At 32.4% G+C, this 20,902-nt stretch overlaps 2 protein-coding genes and 1 long non-coding RNA gene across 6 annotated transcripts in view; 2 read left to right on the top strand and 1 right to left on the bottom strand.

The window, feature by feature from the left end:
• LOC141455271 (uncharacterized) overlaps positions 1-16,440 on the top strand; it is a 237,783-nt gene extending 221,343 nt beyond the window's left edge. The window contains exons 1-2 of one of the 4 annotated variants that reach the window (XM_074130185.1): positions 6,261-6,282; positions 8,401-16,440. In XM_074130185.1, coding sequence (XP_073986286.1) covers positions 8,475-15,602 — 7,128 coding nt within the window. In that variant the 5' untranslated portion in view covers positions 6,261-6,282; positions 8,401-8,474 and the 3' untranslated portion in view covers positions 15,603-16,440. The other 3 variants (XM_074130184.1, XM_074130183.1, XM_074130186.1) reach the window with 3 other exon arrangements.
• The window catches only part of LOC141455265 (adenylate kinase 9-like), a 569,192-nt gene that overhangs the window by 513,301 nt on the left and 34,989 nt on the right, over positions 1-20,902 (bottom strand). The gene's annotated exons all lie outside the window — the stretch shown is intronic.
• LOC141455272 (uncharacterized) lies at positions 16,450-17,951 on the top strand. The gene is made up of 2 exons (XR_012459180.1): positions 16,450-16,606; positions 17,441-17,951. It is a non-coding gene; the product is annotated as an uncharacterized lncRNA (long non-coding RNA).

Here is a 20,902-nt window from a genome sequence, read left to right as displayed (position 1 = left end):
GTTTAATAATCTACTTGTTATTAACTGTGTGTTAATTGTGCTCACGAATATTTCGGTAAGACGAATTCAAGACAGTAGCCTACTCTAACTTTATCTTTACTTTAACATGCATGTACGTATATGTGATTTATCATAATTATAACAAAAAAATAATATAAATGAAGTGGCCAGCATAAGGGTCTGTGATATCTAATAAATTCTAAAAAATAACTTATTAATGAAAATTAATGCAGTAGAATTACTTAAATATTAATGAAGTATTAATGAAATGTTGGGTACTCGCTGATTTGTGTACCTTTTGGCGTTTAATCAACCCTTATACTTAACATTTTAAACTGTAAGTTTTTGTTAAGGAGATTTTTGTACCTTTTGGATAGATTTTCCTTTTTGTCTATTTTACAAAGTTACATATCTGCTTTACAGATTTTTTTAAAATTTGGAATAGGCAATTCTATCATTATAACCTGATAAGGTGTTAAGTCGGAACCGTAACTACCACTGGAGAGATCTTTTTAAAAAATGATTGTAGTTGCGGCTCCCAAACCATCCTCAATAACAATTTTTTTTAGAAAGCGTTTTGAATAACATAGGAAGGTATTTGTACGTAAATAGCAAAATTAAACTGCGATTTCAGTACTTCCTTTTAAGAGGAGTAAGAAAAATAAACTAGGATTGCAGTACTTCTCCCTAAAAGGCAAAGAGGCAAAGATTTTTTAATCGAACAATTCATTGATTTAAATCGGTTAACTCATTGATAATTTAAACGATTGCAGTACTTCCTCTTAGTAGGAGCAAGAGAATCAGCAACGTAGAGGAGCTTTAACCACTTATTCGAGCTGAATTTTATCAAAATCGGACTAAGCGTTATAGAAATATTGGTAATAATAGTTTTAGAAAGGGCCTTATTTGGGTGGGGCAAACTCCCCTCCATATGAGGCGCGGTGCCAAGACTTTTAAAGTGCAAATCTGTATAAAATTTCGATTCGAATGACACTTCATTCATAAAAATCGGTTCACGTTGCTATACTTCCCCTTAACAAGTGTAAGAGCTGATCGCCGCTTTAATGTTACGTAGGGGAGCCCTAACCCTATCATCCTACCAAATTTTATCAAAATCGGGCCAAGATTTACAGAGTAATTAGTAATAATAATTTTTGAAGCGGCCTTACATAAAGGGGGGGCTAACTCCTCTCCCATTCGATGTACAGCGTCGGGACCCCCAAAAGGCACATCTACATAAAATATTGAATCGAATGACACCTCATTCATGAAAATCGGTTCACGCGTTTAGGCGCTACGTTGTTTACAAAAAAGGTAACAACAACAACAACAACAAGAACAAGAACATTTTTTGAAAAAGCCGTTTTTGCTCATTTTCGTCAACTTTTTTCTCAAAAACTATTAGATCTGGGTGGTTGCAAAAAAATTACAGTTATAAAGGAGGGTTTGGAGTAAGATTTAAAGAAAATTTGGGAATTTTATATTTTATAGAAAAAGAGAAAAAAATTGTCAAAGTTGGGTGTTTTTCAACGTTACGCTTTTTCGTGCAGTTTTTGATGGTCAACCCTTATACAACTGTCCTACCGGACAGTTTTAATTTTTAATAATAATAAACATTTTTGAACAAACCTGTTGTAAAAATAAAGTCGTATGTTTTCTTTTTAAATTTTAAACATTTTTTTGTGTTTAATTGTTCATTCATGAAAATCAGATCATCCATCGATAATTTAAAACGATTGCAATACTTTCCCTTAGTGGAGAAAGAGCAGAATGGCACTTCAATATAATTTAACCCCTGTTCCCTCGCCAATTTTATCAAATTTGGGCTAAGATTTTCAGAGTTAATAATGATAATTTTAGAGTGGGTTAACTTAGGTGAGGCAAACTCCCCTCCTTGACTATCTCCTTATCATTTTCCAAAATATTCCAAACCATTAAAAGTCTATTCTGTAAAGTTGCTATTCTGGTTTACAGGTTTTTTCAACATATGGGATAGGCAATATTTTTATACATTGTACTTTAATACTTCATACCAAGTTAGTGGAAGGTAGATGTAGCATTATCAAATCAGTGAGTAGAAGATAAAGACTAGAGAAAAGTTAGGGGGGAATGTTGCCAAGTTGGCAGGAAGAAAATGCAGACTGAGAATAGTTATGGAGGATTAGTGAACAACTAGTCGGAAGATGTAGAATGAAAATAAAAACATGTTACGAGTTATGGGGGAGTGGTAACAAGTGGTTGGTGGTAAGAAGATGGATATTGAGAGAAATGTTATGGGATGAAATGATGAATGATGAATACATCCCATGAAGGGGTATTAAATAATAGAAAGTAATGCAGTAAAAGTTGAAACCTTCTTTCTGCCGAATTTAATCAAAATCGGGCGATGAATATTGATTAATTGATGAATATTGAATATTGATTAATTGATGAATATTGAATATTGATTAATTGATGAATATTGAATATTGATTAATTGATGAATATTGAATATTGAATATTGATTAATTGATGAATATTGAATATTGATTAATTGATGAATATTGAATATTGATTAATTGATGAATATTGAATATTGATTAATTGATGAATATTGAATATTGATTAATTGATGAATATTGAATATTGATTAATTGATGAATATTGAATATTGATTAATTGATGAATATTGAATATTGATTAATTGATGAATATTGAATATTGATTAATTGATGAATATTGAATATTGATTAATTGATGAATATTGAATATTGATTAATTGATGAATATTGAATATTGATTAATTGATGAATATTGAATATTGATTAATTGATGAATATTGAATATTGATTAATTGATGAATATTGAATATTGATTAATTGATGAATATTGAATATTGATTAATTGATGAATATTGAATATTGATTAATTGATGAATATTGAATATTGATTAATTGATGAATATTGAATATTGATTAATTGATGAATATTGAATATTGATTAATTGATGAATATTGAATATTGATTAATTGATGAATATTGAATATTGATTAATTGATGAATATTGAATATTGATTAATTGATGAATATTGAATATTGATTAATTGATGAATATTGAATATTGATTAATTGATGAATATTGAACATTAAGATCCACAAAAGCTAACTTATATCCACATAAAATTTCGATTTGTAATGTCAATTCATTCATGTAAATTGATCGGTTCACTCGTCAATAATTTTAACGATTGCAGCGCTTCCTCTTATTGGGTGTAAGAGCATGATGGCGCTTTAAAGTCAAGTAGGGAAGCTTTAACAATTTCTTCGTGTTTAATTTTATCAAAATCGGACTAAGCGTTAAAGAAATATTAGTAAAAATAGTATTCCCTCTCTACCCCTTTCTCCGCTCCTGAAGTGGCACAACGTCGAGACTTCTATAATGCAAATCTGTACACGATATAGGATTCGAATGACGCTTTATTCATGAAAATTAGTTCATGCGTCGATCATTTGAAACGATTGCCATACGTCCCCCTAATAAGGGTAAGAGCAGAACGTCGTTTAAATGTTACGTAGGAGAGCCCTAAATCTATCATCCTGCCAAATTTTATCAAAATCGGGTTAACATTTACAGTGTTATTAGTAATAATAATTTTGAGAAGGGGCCTCACTTATATGGGGCTAACTCCTCCCCCATCTGACGTATAGCGTCGAGACCCCCAAAAGGCACATCTACATAAAATTCCGAATCGTATGACTCCTCATTCTCAAAAATCGGTCGGCGCGTTTAAGCGCTACGTTGTTTACAAAAAAGGTAACAACAACAACAAGAAGAAGAACAAGAAGAACAAGAACAAGAACATTTTCTGAAAAAGCTGTTTTTGCTCATTTTCGGCAACATTTTTCTCAAAATCTACTAAATCTGGGTTGTTGCAAAAAATTACAGTCATAAAGGAGGGTTTGCCCTACATTTTAAAGAAAATTTGGGAATTTTATCTTTTATAGAAAAAGAGAAAAAAATTGTCAAAGTTGGGTGTTTTTTAACGTTACGCTATTTCGTGCAGTTTTTGACGTTCAACCCTTATACAGCTGTCCTACCGGACAGTTTTAATAAAATCAGAAAAAATAAAAATAAAAAATATAATATAAAATGAGTAAAATAAGCACTTAAACGGCAAATTAGAAGTGAAAAGAAAGAAATGTTTATAAACAGTCTGATATTAAAAGTATTATTTGAAAAATAAACAATATTACTTCTTCTTAAAGATAAATAATACCAGTGTTTGTACGAAGCAGGTGTGGGTAGCGAATGTAAGATAGCTTCTCCCTCCACATCAGTTCACTATCAAATCCTCAGATTTAATAAGTTTTAAAATAATCTAAAACTCTCAAACCAGTCGATAGTTTTTTCTGAAATTTTACCACAACCACAGACACACATTAAAGAAAACACTGGCAAAAAATTATTTTTCTACGTTAACTTTAAACCACTTTTTTAACGAAAAAACACGCAGCGATGTTATCACTACTGAAGCAAACAGTGAACTCCAGTTTACTCAATAGAAAATATTACAAATAAATTTCCGGATAGTAAAATATTGTTGTGTGGGGATTTTAACTGCCGAGTTGGAAGCCTTATCGGATGACTTATTTGAAAATTGCGCGCTGTATGGTTCAAGAGTAGTCTCGGATAGAGTTATCAATAGGCGAGGTAAACTTCTTGTAGAAACGCTGGAATCTCTAGGATTTTTTCTGTGTAATGGAAGATCTGTTTCGGATAGTCCTGCGAAATACACTTACATATCGAGTGTGGGTAAGAGCACTATTGACTTAATTTGGGTTAATGAAGCTTTCTTCAGTTATTTTAATGATTTTTCTGTAGCAATTCTTTCTGATCTTTTGGATCATATGTTATGTAGGGTTTTTTTGGAACTACCTGAATATTCTGTAGAAAAGTTCACTTATAATGAAGATAATATTAAAACTGTCCGGTAGGACAGTTGTATAAGGGTTGATCATCAAAAACTGCACGTAAAAGCGTAACGTTGAAAAACACCCAACTTTGACAATTTTTTTCTCTTTTTCTATAAAAGATAAAATTCCCAAATTTTCTTTAAAATAAAGGGCAAACCCTCCTTTATGACTGTAATTTTTTTGCAACAACCCAGATCTAATAGGTTTCGAGAAAAAAGTTGCCGAAAATGAGCAAAAACGGCTTTTTCAAAAAATGTTCTTGTTCTTGTTCTTGTTCTTGTTCTTCTTCTTCTTCTTCTTGTTGTTGTTGTTACCTTTTTTGTAAACAACGTAGCGCCTAAACGCGCGAACTGATTTTCATGAATGAGGTTTCATTCGATTCGGAATTTTATGTAGATGTGCCTTTTGGGGGTCTTGGCGCTGTACATCGAATGGGAGAGGAGTTAGCCCCCTTTATGTAAGGGCCCCTCTAAAATTATTATTACTAATTACTCTGTAAATCTTGGCCCGATTTTGATAAAATTTGGGAGGGTGAAAGGGTTCGGGCTCCCCTACGTACCACTAAAGCGACGTTCTGCTCTTACACCTACTAAGGGGAAGTTTTGCAATCGTTTTAATCGGTCGTCGCTATAGAACCGCTTTTCGTGAATGAAGTGTCATTATTTTCCAAATTTTATGTAGATTTAAATTTTAGAGGGCATCTTTGGAAGGGGAGTTCGCCCCACGCGCGTAAGGGCCACTGTAAAACTATTATTACTAATAACTCTGAAAATTTGAGCCAGATTTTGATAAAATTTAGCATGTAGGGGTAGTTGAAGCTTTCCTACGTGACATTAAAGTGCCATCACGCTCTAACATCTACTAAAGGGAAGTATTGCAAACGTTACAAATCATCAACGCGTGAATTGATTTTCATGAATAGAGCGCCATTAGAATGAGAATTAATGTAGTAATGACTTTTGAGGGTCTCGACACATTATATACTTTCTGTGGGAACTTTTCTTACGTAAATAATACCGCCTCAAACTAATATATTATTATTAATCATTTTAATAACACTGTGAATTTTCACCCGTTTTTGATTAAATTTCGCAAGAAGAAGAATTTAGAGTGCGTGACACTTAAGTGCCTTCTGATCTCACACCTACAAAGGGGATGTATTGCAATCATGCCGTTATTGCAGTTTAAATTTTAGGCAGAAGAACTTTAATTGTAGATAACTTTTCTTTCCCTCTTTGGAAGAGGTTATTGCGATCACAGCTCTACTTCTCTTAAATCCCTCAGAGGAAGCAATGTAATCACAATTTATCTCACCGCTCTTACTAGAAGGTAATGTAATCACAATTTTCTTTTTACTGTACCTCTTCATGGGATGTGAAATCATTCATCATTTCATCCCATAACATTTCTCTCAATATCCATTTTCTTACCTCCAATTTGTTACCATTCCCACATAACTTATAACATTTTTTTATTTTCATTCTACACCTTCCGGCTAGTTGTTCACTAATCCCCCATAACTTTTCCCAGTCTGCATTTTCTTCATAACAACTTGGCAATATTCCTCCCTAACTTTTCTTTAGTCTTTATCTTCTACTCACTAATTTGATACTAATTTGATTTGAGATACCTTCCACTAACTTGGTATAATAATAATATAAAGTATTAAAGTACAGTGCATAAAACTATTGCTTATCCCAAATGTTGACAAAACCTGTAAACCAGAATAGAAACTTTACAGAATAGACTTTTAATGGTTTAGAATATTTTGGAAAATGATAAGAAGATAGTCAAGGAGGGGAGTTTGCCTCACCTAAGTTAAGCCACTCTAAAATTATCATTATTAACTCGGTAAACCTTGGCCCGAATTTGATAAAATTTGCGAGTGCCATCTTGCTCTTACTCTACTAAGGGAAAGTATTGCAATCGTTTCAAATTATCGATGGGTGATCTGATTTTCATGAATGAACAATTAAACACAAAAGAATGTTTAAAATTAAAAAATAAACATACAACGACTTTATTATTACAGGTTTGTTCAAAAATCTTTATTAATTATTATAAATATTACACCATTGTTTGAAAAAGCACGCAGACACACCGTATTATTTATTTTGCATTGTAACCTTCTGTGTATCTAAACATTGTTACCTGCTATCTACATCAACTAGCGCGCCCCACTGTGAAAACTTCTAAAATTTTAAAAAGAACAACGATATGTCTATACTGATAATATATTTACAACTAATTCCTAACTTAATAAAATATATTTTACTATACTTTATTATTTTGTCTGAGGTTGTGAACAAAAAAATAGTGTTTTACTTAATAAAGGTTATAATAGTGTGATTCCCCTCTCCTTTATGGTTTGTACACACTGTAAAATAGAAGTAAAGATAAAACCTAACCTAAATTAAACGTCTTTTAACAATTGTTGAAATAAGTGCTAGCAATTTTTGCGATATTATTATTTATTAAGCAACTTTGTTGAAGACTTCATATTCATACATTCTTCTTAATTTTGTAAGTAGATATTTTGTTATTTCTTAGTTTCATATAATTTACTTCAAAAAGTAGCTGAATATTCAAAGTTCGTGAGAAGCTTGTTTTAGTAAGATTGAGTGCACCTTAATTGCTGATGTCTCGTCAAAAACTAAGCCTAGTTCTGATTAATTGTTAAATTTCAGTTTCTTATTTCGACAAGTTATTATTATATTGCTTAGATTGTTTTAGTTGCTTGATCAAAAGAATAAAGTAATTACCTGCCTGATGTAGTTTTTAGATGTGGATCCCCTAATTTATTTATTTATTTCTATCTGTTTTTCGGAGTGTGTCACCTTTGTTTGATCTACTTGCAACATTTTTTTTGCCTGCTTCTGGTGAGGAAAATATTCCAATCGCCCAAATTAGTTCAAGTCGATAATAAACTTGTTACCGAAAGTGTCAACCACTTTACTAAGTAGTTTTTCACTTTCACGATTACTAGAGCTTAGTTTTATACTTCAATAAATAGGTTTTATTTGAAACATTTTGTCAAAGTGCTTTATTATATTTAGTGTGAAATACGATTACATGAGTCCTAAACTTCCAAGATTGAAGATACTTCCACAGTCTTTTTTCAACTCTCGGTCATTGAAAATTCATTTTCGTTTGAGTTCAGGTTTTTTATTTACATAATTTTAATTTTCCTTTTGTTTTTTTTTTTATTTGTGTAAGTTGCAAATCTGATATATTCCATAAATCATATTCAGCTTGGATAACTAAAAATTTTTTTCCTCCATTACTGTTTGTAGTTATGGTCAACTATTGTTCTGGCGGTCCATTTTTTTTTTTTTTCTATACTAAAATATTCCCAATCGGATACATTACTTTTTGAAGTTCTATTGCAACAAACCAAAATCACTTCTTTTTACAAAGTTAAAAAATAATTTTTGTTTTTGTTTTCAGAATCTAAGAAAAAATATACGTTAAGTATTTATCTTCTATATTAATTATTTACTTATGTTTATATTTTTACAAAAATGCCTTCTAAATATCGAAAAAGAAAGCAAATAATTAAAAATTTAGTAACGGGCATTAGACAGACAATTGACAGCACTGCTGAGCTCGAGAACTACACTACTGTGACTCCCGCCGCCACTAAGCAACAACGGTACTACGTTAAAAATCGCGAGGGAATAGTAAGAAAACAGCAACAATATAATTTTAGACAAAAAGAAAAAATCCAAGAGAACCAGAAAGAGTACAATTTAGAACATAAAGAACACATTAAAGAGAAACAGAAAGAGTACAATTTAGAACATAAACAAAAAATCCAAGAGAAACAGAAAGAGTACGATTTATTTCATAGAGAGGAAATAAACAAAAAACAGAGAGAGTACGATTTATCTCATAAAGAGGAAATAAACAAAAAACAGAGAGAGTACGATTTATGTCATAAAGAGGAAATAAACAAAAAACAGAGAGAGTACGATTTATCTCATAAAGAGGAAATAAACAAAAAACAGAGAGAGTACGATTTATGCCATAAAGAGGAAATAAACAAAAAACAGAGAGAGTACGATTTATCTCATAAAGAGAAAGTAAAGAAAAAACAGAGAAAGTATAATTTATCTCATAAAGAGGAGATACAGAAAAAACAAAGAGAGTACGATTTATCTCATAAAGAGAAAGTAAAGAAAAAACAGAGAGAGTATAATTTATCTCATAAAGAGGAGATACAGAAGAAACAGAGAGAATATGACACAGCTCATTCAGAACAAAAAAGAAAGAAGCAAAGAGTATACAATGTTGTCCATAAAGTTGGCATAGCAAGGAAGCAGAAACAAAAAGACAGAATAAACAGTGAAAAGAAAACTGAAACACAAAGAAAGTACAATGAAAAGAAAAGAAACAAAGTCAGCAGTAGACAAAAACGTTATGATGGAAGAAATCGAGCTGTTATCAACTTAAAAAGAAATATCCGGTACTTTTTGACTCGACAAAACGTAAATAAGCCCTCGGTGTCATTCGCTAATTTATTGAAAAAACGGATACAGACACGAAAAAAGATAAATAGGTTTCAAGGTGAATGCGCGTTAATAAACAGATTATGTGCAAATTTAAAGCTAAATAGTAAAGTTAATAAACATTATATTGTCAAAAATAAAACTAAACGCACAGTGTTTTATTACCTGATAAAACATTCTAATCATTTAGTCGGAATCGCTCGATCATTCTTAAGATTTCTAAACAATAAATTAAAAGCCGTTGTTGATGAGGCCGTTAATAAGTTCGAAATCAATAAAATTAAAACTCTAACTCCTAAAAATATCGTGAAAGTATTCGGAGGTAAACAGAAACACACTGCCCATTCTGAACCTTATTTCTTCGAAAGCTCTTATAGCGCGATTCCTCCCGGTCATACATTACTTGCTAATAGTCAGCACGTTTTCGTGAACGCACACAATTTAAAAAAGTACATTACTAAAGGTAATAATATTGTAGAATGGCCTTGCGGTATCACGTGTAAATTTTCAAAACAATGTATGAGCACTATTTTAAATAAATTAGTTGAATTTGTTCAGGGCGGTATAAATACTGTGTCAATCAAAAAGCTTGCAAACACATGTCGGTACAGACATCACAATAAAAAAGGTCACACCATACACTGCGCTTCACACAACAGTATATTCAAATGCAGTACACTTCTACAACTTCTTTCAGAATTGTCGGTACATTACACCGCGTTTAGGAACATAAAAAGACAGATTTACATCATACGTAATCTATTTTTCAAAATTAATCGTGTAAGTACAAGAATTAATAAAGCAAATAATGTCGACTCTATTTTACGGTCCGTTAAAGATTTAAAAAAGTTTCTCGGAACACTTAAAATCGACACCAATAAATTTAAGAAGTACGTACCATCTACTAGTTGCGACACCAATGAAATAAATATTCTTCATAAATATAAAAAAAACCTATCTTCCTTAAAACGTACAGTCTGTTCTTTTCCGGAGAATTTTTGCGCGTGTTGCAATGTGTTAACTTATGACGAGGATTTAAAAGATTTCGTAAATTTTAAGAAAAACAATAACAAATCATGGCAATCTATAATTCTTAATATTAATAAAAACTATGATAATATTCGCCGACGCGGTCTTAAAATTTGTACATACTGTGCACGAAAATTGAATCAAAATTGTATTCCCGGACGCGCCGCGTATAACTGTTTAGAAGTAGATACCGTGCCAGAAGAAGTTGGTAAGCTGAATATTTTCGAAACAATGCTGACCCAATTAGTTAAATCGTTCCAATGTGTAATTCGTCTCCAACCGAAAAAAGGGAAAATTGCGGTCAGTGAAAAACTTAAAGGGTTAAAGGGTCGCGTCACTTATTTACCCCTCCCTTTGCAGAAAAACGTGGACCTACTTCCGAATGAATTGCCCCAAAATCATGAAGTGGTTGTACTGGTTAATGGCGTACCTACTCAAAACCGAGTCATATGGCGAGATTTAGTGAGCGCGAATAAAATTTACAAAGCGATTGCTGCTTTAAAAGAAATTAACCCGTTGTACGCGAACGTAAATCTAAATGTAAAATTATTACCGAATATTAACGAAAATATAGGTAACAAATATACTTTTAAGGATGTATCCGGGGCATCCATAAAAAAAGTAGATAGTGCAACTTTTTATAAAACCGGATTTTATACTTTTCACTCCCTTCATCCGATAAATATGAGCGCGGTTGAATCGAGCGAAATCGAATCGTATCAAATGCAGCTAATGAAGGGAGAGTATGTGTCGGTTTTTGATAAAAATTTAGATTATTTAACATTTCCGCATCTATTTCCTAAAGGCAGGTTCGGAAAATTTGACATAAATAGAAATATTCCTCTGTCGGACGCTGAGTATCGTAAAACGCGAATATTGAATAAAGACGGGCGATTTCGGCGGGATCCTTGTTATTTATTTCATTTGTTAAATGACAGTGAATTTAAATACCTTGGCGGGGCCATTGCCCACTTGTTAAACGTTCGCGCGTACAAACCGTACACGGTCAATGATATTTTAACTAAAGTTACCGTAAACGATGAACAGTTGGAACAACATTTAATCAATTTATTTAGTTCGTTACGGGGTACTAAGGAGTATTGGCAACGTCGTCGCCAAGAACTCAATGCCATGACACGCGATTTTGGGGCGCCGACTTTTTTTGTAACTTTGTCATGTGCAGAATATGATCATTCCGAGTTATTGCAATACATTGTCAAAATTAATAAAGATGTTCCTAACGTGGAGAAAATGTCCGCCGGGGAGTTATGTGCGTTAGATCCGACTAGCGTATGCAGATATTATCACCGTCTCATCCGAAATATGTTCAAGTTCCTAATTAACGATAAAATAAACCCGGTATTAGGTTTCGTAGAGCACTATTTTTGGCGCGTAGAATATCAAGAAAGGGGAGCGCCGCATTACCACATGTTATTGTGGATTCGGGATAGTCCGGAAATTAATAACGTCTCCTTAAAAAACGTTGCCGATTTTATTAATACATACATTTGTGCTCGGTTGCCGGATCCTTTAGAGTCACCTGTCTTACACTCGTATGTTCGGAAATATCAAATGCATAAGTGCAACTCATACTGTCAACGTAAATATCGCGTTAAACAAAAAATTTATACCAGATGTCGGTTTGGATTTCCGCGTAAAGTTACTGACGAATTAATAATTAATGACATAATTTCTACAATCGCGTCTAGAGTTAAAGGTTTCGGTCCGAAACGTGTTTATGACTTGCCTAGACAGAGAAGTGAGGTTCGCGTTAATGACTACAACCCTGTCCTTCTATTAGCTTCCGGCGGGTTTAACGTTGACGTGCAATTTGTTAAAGACGGTGATTTGAGATTAGTCATTTACGTAACTAGTTATATATCTAAAAATGAAAAAACGGAATTAGAAGATTTGTGGGCTGATATATGTAAAGAATCGAATAAAAAAGCGTTGTGGAGTTTAGGCTTAAAAAAATTAACGCATCGGCAGATCGGGTTATACGAAACAGTGGATCGGTTACTCGGGCATCATTTGTACGGTAAATCGGAAGATATGAGATATATCAGCACCACGTTTCGCGAGAATAGAAAACTATGTTTAAAACCGTATAATGAACTAAAAAATATGCCGGCTAATTCCACGGATATATATTTGAAGTCATGGCTGAACGACTATTATCCGAATCGACCCGACAATCTAGAAACATTAAACTTGTACGATTTCTGTCGTTATCACGATCTTTCCCGCGATCAATTAGAAGCCGAAAACCGAATAAAATTAAAAAATAATGTTATTTTAAGAAAGCGCGGTAAACCTTACGTGATTCAACACCCCATTTACAAAACGTTAAATACAGAACAAGACCGCAATAAGTATTATCATTCCCTTTTACTTCTTTTTAAACCGTGGCGAAATGAATCGGATATTTTAAAAGGTTTTCGGACGTACCAAGAAGCGTTTGACCATTATTCCGCGGAATTAAAAGAGGCCATGACTTACCACGATAAATTAATTATGATTGAAGAAGGAATCAAAGAACTTCAGAGTAAAATTGCGGAATTCAAAGAAGAGAATTTCATTAATTTAGAAGAGGATAATATTATCCGAGAAGTGCAGGATGCAGACGTGGCGATGTTGGAAGTTTGCGCGGCGATGTATACTAACATTGATGATCGCGATAGTAAATTTAATTTAAACGAAGATCAGAGCCGGATTTTTAATAAAATATCTAAAACACTTATCGACCAAAGTCAAAAAAAATGCAATAGTCAAATAAAATTATTCGTATCTGGTGTGGGCGGTACGGGTAAATCGTATCTCTTAAAAGCGTTAAAAGTTTGGATTAATAATACATTTCCGCCTAAGAAAGACACTGTTTCAGTGGCTATAACGGCTCCGACCGGCCTGGCTGCATATAATGTAAATGGCGTCACCATTTACCGGCTTTTATCGCTCCCGGTAGAGCACCAGCAAACCGCCGAATATAATAAATTAAACGTCGAAAGCTGTCGGGCGATTAGGCACGTTCTTCAAGACATGAAATTGTTGATAATAGATGAAATTAGTTTAGTTTCGAGTCTCGTTTTCGCTTATATTCATCTTCGGTTAACGGAAATTGCCAAAAATAATGAACCATTCGGAAATTTTAATATTTTACTTTTCGGTGATTTGTTACAATTGCAGCCAGTTAAAGGTAATCAAGTTTTTAAAAAATTAACTCGCATCGAATGCAAATCCAAACTCGGGTCTATCGGTTCTGCTGATCTTTGGTCGATGTTCGACTACGACGAATTAAAAATTAACGTGAGACAGAAAAATGATAAAAGCGGTTTCGTAAACACTTTACTCAATATTCGGTCAGGTAATATCTGCGCAGAAGACATCGCACTATTAAACTCGCGTGTTTTGCCAAAAAATGATTTAAATAATGTAATTGAAAATTATAAAGAATTACTCGATTCCGGTAAAAATCCGTTATGTCTCTTCGCGACTAAAGCTCAGTGCACAACTTTTAATAAACTTTATTCAGATAAATTTGCGAAAGAAATAGTCACAATAGATAGCATCGATGAAATTGATTATAATTTTAAACTCTCGAATAAAAAAATAAAAGATTTGAACGTTTTAATTAATAAAATTTCGGAAGACGTCTCTCGTACGGCTAATTTATCTAAAACAATAAATTTATTTGTTGGCGCGAAAATAATGGTTAAACGAAATATCGATATTGCTAACGGAATTGTAAACGGAACAATCGGTACAGTTGAACGGTTTGTTTATAAAGGAAACGTGGTAGATACTTTAATAATTCTCGTGAATAACAAGCCCTTTTCTTTAGAAAGGGTTAAAGCGCGATTTCTGTTGTTAAAAAATATTTACGTGCATAGGAAACAATTTCCGGTGACTCTTTCGTACGCGGTAACCATCCACAAATCTCAAGGCTTAACCTTGGATTGTTTATTCACGAGTTTAGGTAAAGAAGTGTTTGCACCGGGTATGCACTATGTAGCTCTCTCGCGGGTCACTAATTTAACCGGTTTGTATTTAATTGATTTCGATTCGTCAAAAATAAAAGTAGATACGGACGCGATAAGTGAATACCGTCGTTTAAATAAAATGATCCAATCACCACGTTTGCAAACTGCGAATAATAATATTCGCGTTTCCCCCACCATCAATTTAACAAAAGAAGAATCCCTTCTCCAATCAAATGTTAATCGCGAACTTTGTTCTAAAACGGAAATATTTGGCTTACCGAATTCTGACGGCGTTTCGTGTTACGCGAATGTTGTGGCACAGTGTTTGATTAATATAAATTCCGTTAAATTTAACCTAACGAATAACCTCGTCAATAATATAAACTTAACTTTCCCGGATCCAAAAACTCGCGATAACTACCAAAAAGTGAGTGTAACTTGCGAATTATTTAATATTTTAAAATCCGGAATAACTCGTGGAACCAAAAAATCTAACACCAAAAGACTCCGCGAATTAATTGCTCACGGTAGCGACATAAACTTCAACGCTAATATTCAGCAAGACGCGCAAGAATTTCTATCGTTCGTAATAAATGCTTTAAAAACAGAAAATTACATTCCGAGCAAGTTATTTGATTGCACAGTTAAATTCGTTAGAAAATGTTTCAATTGCAATCATTATTGGGATGACGTTCCCATTAATCCTGAAGTAATGTACTTCCTAGAATTCGGGGTTGTGCAAAATAACGAACCGGTTAGTTTTCTATCGTTATTCGACTATAAATTATCGGATATAACTTGTTCAGAATGCGGGGAAAATAATATTTATATTAAAAGTAAATTAAATTCGGTATCGGATTATCTAATAGTAATATTAAAGCGTTACCAAGGAAATCGTGTTTTAAATGAAATTCACTCTTTCGATGAAAATAATGTTAAAATTGACGGCTTTAATTTCACACTGGCGTCCGTGATTTACCACTACGGTTCAGGCCTTAATTCCGGTCACTATGTTTGCGCGATAAAAAGTCAAAATAATTCGTGGACTTCGTTAAATGACGAAATTATAAATTATAATTTTAAATTCAATCCGGGATTAAAAGACGCGTACATTTTAATGCTAAAAACAATGTAAAAACAAAAATCGAAACCGATATATTTTTAATTTAAAATATTTCATTTCGGTCGTTAGAGAGCCAGCAGGTAACGGACATTAGGACTGACTGCATGTGATTTCTATTTAATGATAATATTAATTAATTTGTTTGTGCATGTTTCTCTTTTAAAAAAATATATGATTGAAATAGAATTTGTTTTTCGCAATGAATCTTTATTGTTGTCCCGATATATTTTTTATATTGACACGGTCAATACAATGAAAATATGTCATTTTAGTTTTAAATAAGATATGGGCCAATTTAGGCCTAAGCCTTACAGTGTTGTCTGTAACAAGAAATCGAAAAACACACTATATATTATTTTTCCATTGAACAAAGAAATTTATTTCATTGTAATTTACATATATATTTGCGATTAAAACAAATTCAATGTCATATTCTACAATATTTATTAGTTAATTTCTTTATTTTATTTAATTCCATGTTTTCAACAATTTTACTCAATAATTTATTTCTACTATTCATAAATTTTTGAAATTCCTTTGATGAATCTTTCACAGCTGAGTAATAAAAACGTTAAATTAACTAACTTCCAACTTCTTTACCTATTTTTTGAAATATTACGCTCGTAGTTTTTTTTAATGATGTAGAAAACTTTAAGATAACCAACTAAAATTAATTAAATTTGATGCAGTTCTAAGGATTGTAGACCTAATTCAGAGGAAGCAATATACATAATGTTAAATAAATCCTCCTCACTGTGAAAGGTTTGTTGTATATAATTATTTTATTACATCAATTGCAATGTTTTGTTATATTATGTGTGACTAAAACTAACTGACGGACTAAATCCGCCGAAGCCGGTCCCAAGCCCTGGTTGTAAAAGGATGAGGGGTCCGTTTCATTATGTTGCAGATATAAAGGCAAACTGTACGCAGAGAGATCATATTCAAAGATGTCTATGAAGTTTAAATATTGTTCGTCATAGGACTATGAAACTATAATTAAAACTGTCCAAAAGGTACAAAAATCTCTTTAACAAAAACTTACAGTTTAACATGTTAAGTATAAGGGTTGATTAAACGACAAAAGGTACACAAATCAGCGAGTACCCAACATTTCATTCCTATTACAGCTCGTAATAATTTGAGCAATTTAGAAAGTTTTTGAAAATATTTATGTTTTTTTTAAATTTCTTTCTAATTTTTCCCCATTTTTATAAAAGATTTCTCTTACTATTAGGTTTTCTGATAACATTCCCCTATGAACAGTGTCTTGTTCACATCCTTGCAGAAGATATTAGAAAAAGAATCCATTGTACTTTTGCAAAATTTGATATCATTTAAGTAAAATTTTACTGCATTAAATTTTCATTAATATTTTTTACATTTTATTTCACGTCTCAGACCCTTATGCTGGCCATTTTTGGTCAATAAAATATTTTTGCTCAGTGAAGAGTAGCACCCATTTAATTTAAATAGATTGTAGCAGGAGTTATTAAACGCTTAAAGCAAAGGTTTTTTATGAGACGCTATTCTATTAAACAATAGAAAAATTCATCACGTTTTTAAGAAAATTCACCATCACCAACATACATTGACAAATTCATTCTTATTATTACTTTGACATTAGATTCAAGTACAATTTAAGAACTTCTTTACATTGTCGTTTAAACTTCATCCTTTGATTAAACAGATAGGCCCAATACTTTGCCAAATGGTCAAATGTTAATTAAAAAATAAGAGTTAATTAATTATACATATTTATAATTATACAGTCAATTTATACAGCTTCCTTTACATCTTTCCTCATCTGATTATACACATGATTTTTTGTTTTTTTATTTGCTTTTTAGTGCAACAGTCTGCATAGGAAGTTGACCTTCAGAGTATTGGTTCTCCAAGCATTTCTGGCCAGAGCTTTTTTTCTCCATTACCTGATTTCCAGCTTTCTGAGGTACTCCAATTCCTCAGTCTACCTCCGCAGGCTTGTGACAACTTCCCCCCGCTACACGCGTATTATAGACTTACACTCTAACACCTACATGGACTAAGTAGTACATTACATCAAGTACCTCGCTACTGGTTTCTTCAGCAAGTGTGAATCAAGTCACAACCACCTATGTAGACTTATAGGGGACTATAGCATGGACACGGTGCACAGGCACAGGATAGTTAAGGACTCCCTGAAGTAAAACTTCCCTTAGAGGCTGAGGGTTTTTCATTGTTTTTCCCCTCAATACTTACTTTTATACTATATCCTGTAACAATTTATGTAATTAGCTGGAGGTTATAGTTATGGCACTCCTATGTACATAAGTAACATGTATATACCTTCAATTGTTAAATAAAGTTTATTCTATTCTATTCAGTCTAGCTCCTTCTAGGTCTGCCTACTTTCCGTCTACTCACCAGTCAGTCCTTCCACAGCTTTTTAACTCATCAGTAAAATGGAAGACAACGTATACTTTTAGATGAGGCCATTACTATTACTTTTACTGATTATTTGATTATCAAAATTTTATACAAGTACTCAATTAAAGGGACTTCATATATTTATAATTTAGAAATCAATTTTTATTAAAAATAGGTAATAAACAATACCTATTCAAGACTAAAATTTCTTTTAACTCCGTGATTCAGTTTATAACTGTGATAGACCAACAAAGTTTATCTTTTTTTTTTATATCTATTTGAGTGTTATGTGAGTATAATTTAATGATTATTCAAAATAAAGAGCGTAGTAAAGATAAAAAAAGAATAATTTGGAACAGAGTTAAGGTGCCTGTTTATTGACATTTATTAAGCCTTAATAAAATACATTTCTATATTAGCAGAAAATATTTTATTGACAAAAAATGGCCAGCATAAGGGTCTGAGACGTGAAATAAAATGTAAAAAATATTAATGAAAATTTAATGCAGTAAAATTTTACTTAAATGATATCAAATTTTGCAAAAGTACAATGGATTCTTTTTCTAATATCTTCTGCAAGGATGTGAACAAGACACTGTTCATAGGGGAATGTTATCAGAAAACCTAATAGTAAGAGAAATCTTTTATAAAAATGGGGAAAAATTAGAAAGAAATTTAAAAAAAACATAAATATTTTCAAAAACTTTCTAAATTGCTCAAATTATTACGAGCTGTAATAGGAATGAAATGTTGGGTACTCGCTGATTTGTGTACCTTTTGTCGTTTAATCAACCCTTATACTTAACATGTTAAACTGTAAGTTTTTGTTAAAGAGATAGTTAAAATTGTTAAGTGGGACCAAAATAAAAAAGATGTATTCCAAATGATTTTATCGCAAACAAATAATATATATTATAATAATACTGACGTTGAAATGCTTTTTCGTAACTTTGTAGAATCTATTGAGCATTCTCTTTTGAATTCGGGATTAATGACCAATAAGATCCAGCCAAATTATTCCAGACTACCGGTAAAGCAATTCTGGTATGATAGTGAATGCAGACAGCAGAAAAGAGTAGTCCGAATGAAATATAGAGCATTTCAAAGGGATCGATCATCACAAATTTTGTTACAGGAGTATATTAATAATAGGAGACAATATAGATTATTAATTGATAAGAAAAAGAATGACTTCCGACAAACTATCATTGCAGGTATTCGAGATATAAATAATAGCAGCCAGTTTTGGAAGACTATAAAGACTATTCAGGGTAATAAAAGAAATATTAACGAAATTAAAATTGAACAGTGGGTAAAATTTTATCAGGAAGTGTACGGAATTAAAACGATAATAGAAAAAAGATACTTTTCCGTTATTGACCCATTCTTAGATGCACAGATTTCTTTGGACGAACTGCAGCGGGTTATAAGAAAGGGCAAAAGTAATAAATCTCCCGGTTTTGATGGAATAATATACGAAGTATTTAAAAATTTAACTCCTGAATGGGAACATTATCTGTTAAATATGTTCAATATGGTGTTAGAAAACGAACAATTGCCAAAAGCATGGTCAAAATCGAAACTTATTTTATTACATAAGAGAGGGGATAAAAAAGATGTTGATAATTATCGTGGAATATCATTATTAAATAATATTACAAAGCTTTTAACAAGTATTCTAGCTCAGAGAATTTTAACCTGGGTTGAGCGCGAGAACCTGCTACCGGAAGAGCAGGCAGGCTTTAGGCAAGGTAGAAGCTGTATGGATCAGATATATATTTTAATGTCACTAATTGCCATTAACTTTAGAAATCCAGGTAGTTGTGTATATGCGGTGTTTGTGGATTTTAAAAAAGCATTCGATTCTGTGGGACATGAGCTACTTTGGGAAAAATTGTTTGCATTAGGTATCAGCGGTAAAATGATTAGACTTTTGAAGCTGTTGTATGATAACGCGACAATGCAAATTTAATCAAAAATGTTAGTGGAACATTATCCGAGGAAATTGGAATATCAAAAGGCCTTTTACAAGGGGAGAGCCTTAGTCCTGTGCTTCTTATATTATTCATTTCGGATATAGTAACTCATTTTAAGAATAATGGCGCTATTGGTCTAAGTGTTGACAGTTCTCTTGAGGTGATCATGCTTCTATTTGCAGATGATCTTGTCTTGCTAAGTAACTCTTGGTCGGAAACGCAGAAGAAATTAAATTTGTTAAAAGTATACTGTGGTAATAATTCATTAACACTAAACCCAAATAAATCTAAAGTGTTGGTATTTCATAAATCCGGAAGAATGAAAAAACTAAAACCTCTTTTTTGGCATGATTTGGAGCTTGATTATACGCGAAACTATACTTATCTTGGGGTATCATTTTCATCTTCGGGTAAATGTAAACAAGCCTCAGATCATTTTATACAGAGATCAGCGGTGGCCGGTGCAAAAGTAAGGAAGATTTTGGTTAAGGGTAGATCGGATACTTGGGGAACAAAAATGACCTTATTTGATGCGATGGTGGCATCTACTTTATTGTATGTGTCCGAAATTTGGAGCCTACGTTATCTTGACGCCTTGGAAACCGTTCAATGTAAGTTCCTTAAGTCCCTTTTTTACTGGCCCAAATGTACTCCTAACTATGTGGTTCGATTGGAATTGGGACGAAGTCAGGTTGCTGCAAAGGTGTTCAATAGGGTGGTGAATTGTTGGATAAAGTTGAGGAAATTACCGGAAAATAATCTGTTAAAACACTGCTTTAGAGCACTTTGCAAGCTTGATTCCATCTGTGCTGATGTCAATTATAACTGGGTGAGCCAAGTTAAATGTCTTGCAGAAAATGGAGGAGATCCAAAATTTTTTACTACGTCGGATATAAGTTATCTAATAGAGAATAGGAAGAACTTGTT

This window comes from Rhodnius prolixus, unplaced genomic scaffold, assembly GCF_049639745.1.
Source record: "Rhodnius prolixus isolate KJV_2025 unplaced genomic scaffold, Rpr scaffold_39, whole genome shotgun sequence".
NCBI lineage: Eukaryota > Metazoa > Arthropoda > Insecta > Hemiptera > Reduviidae > Rhodnius > Rhodnius prolixus.
The sequence above is the reverse complement of the archived record's forward strand: the minus strand, read 5'-3'. Positions and strand labels throughout refer to the sequence as shown.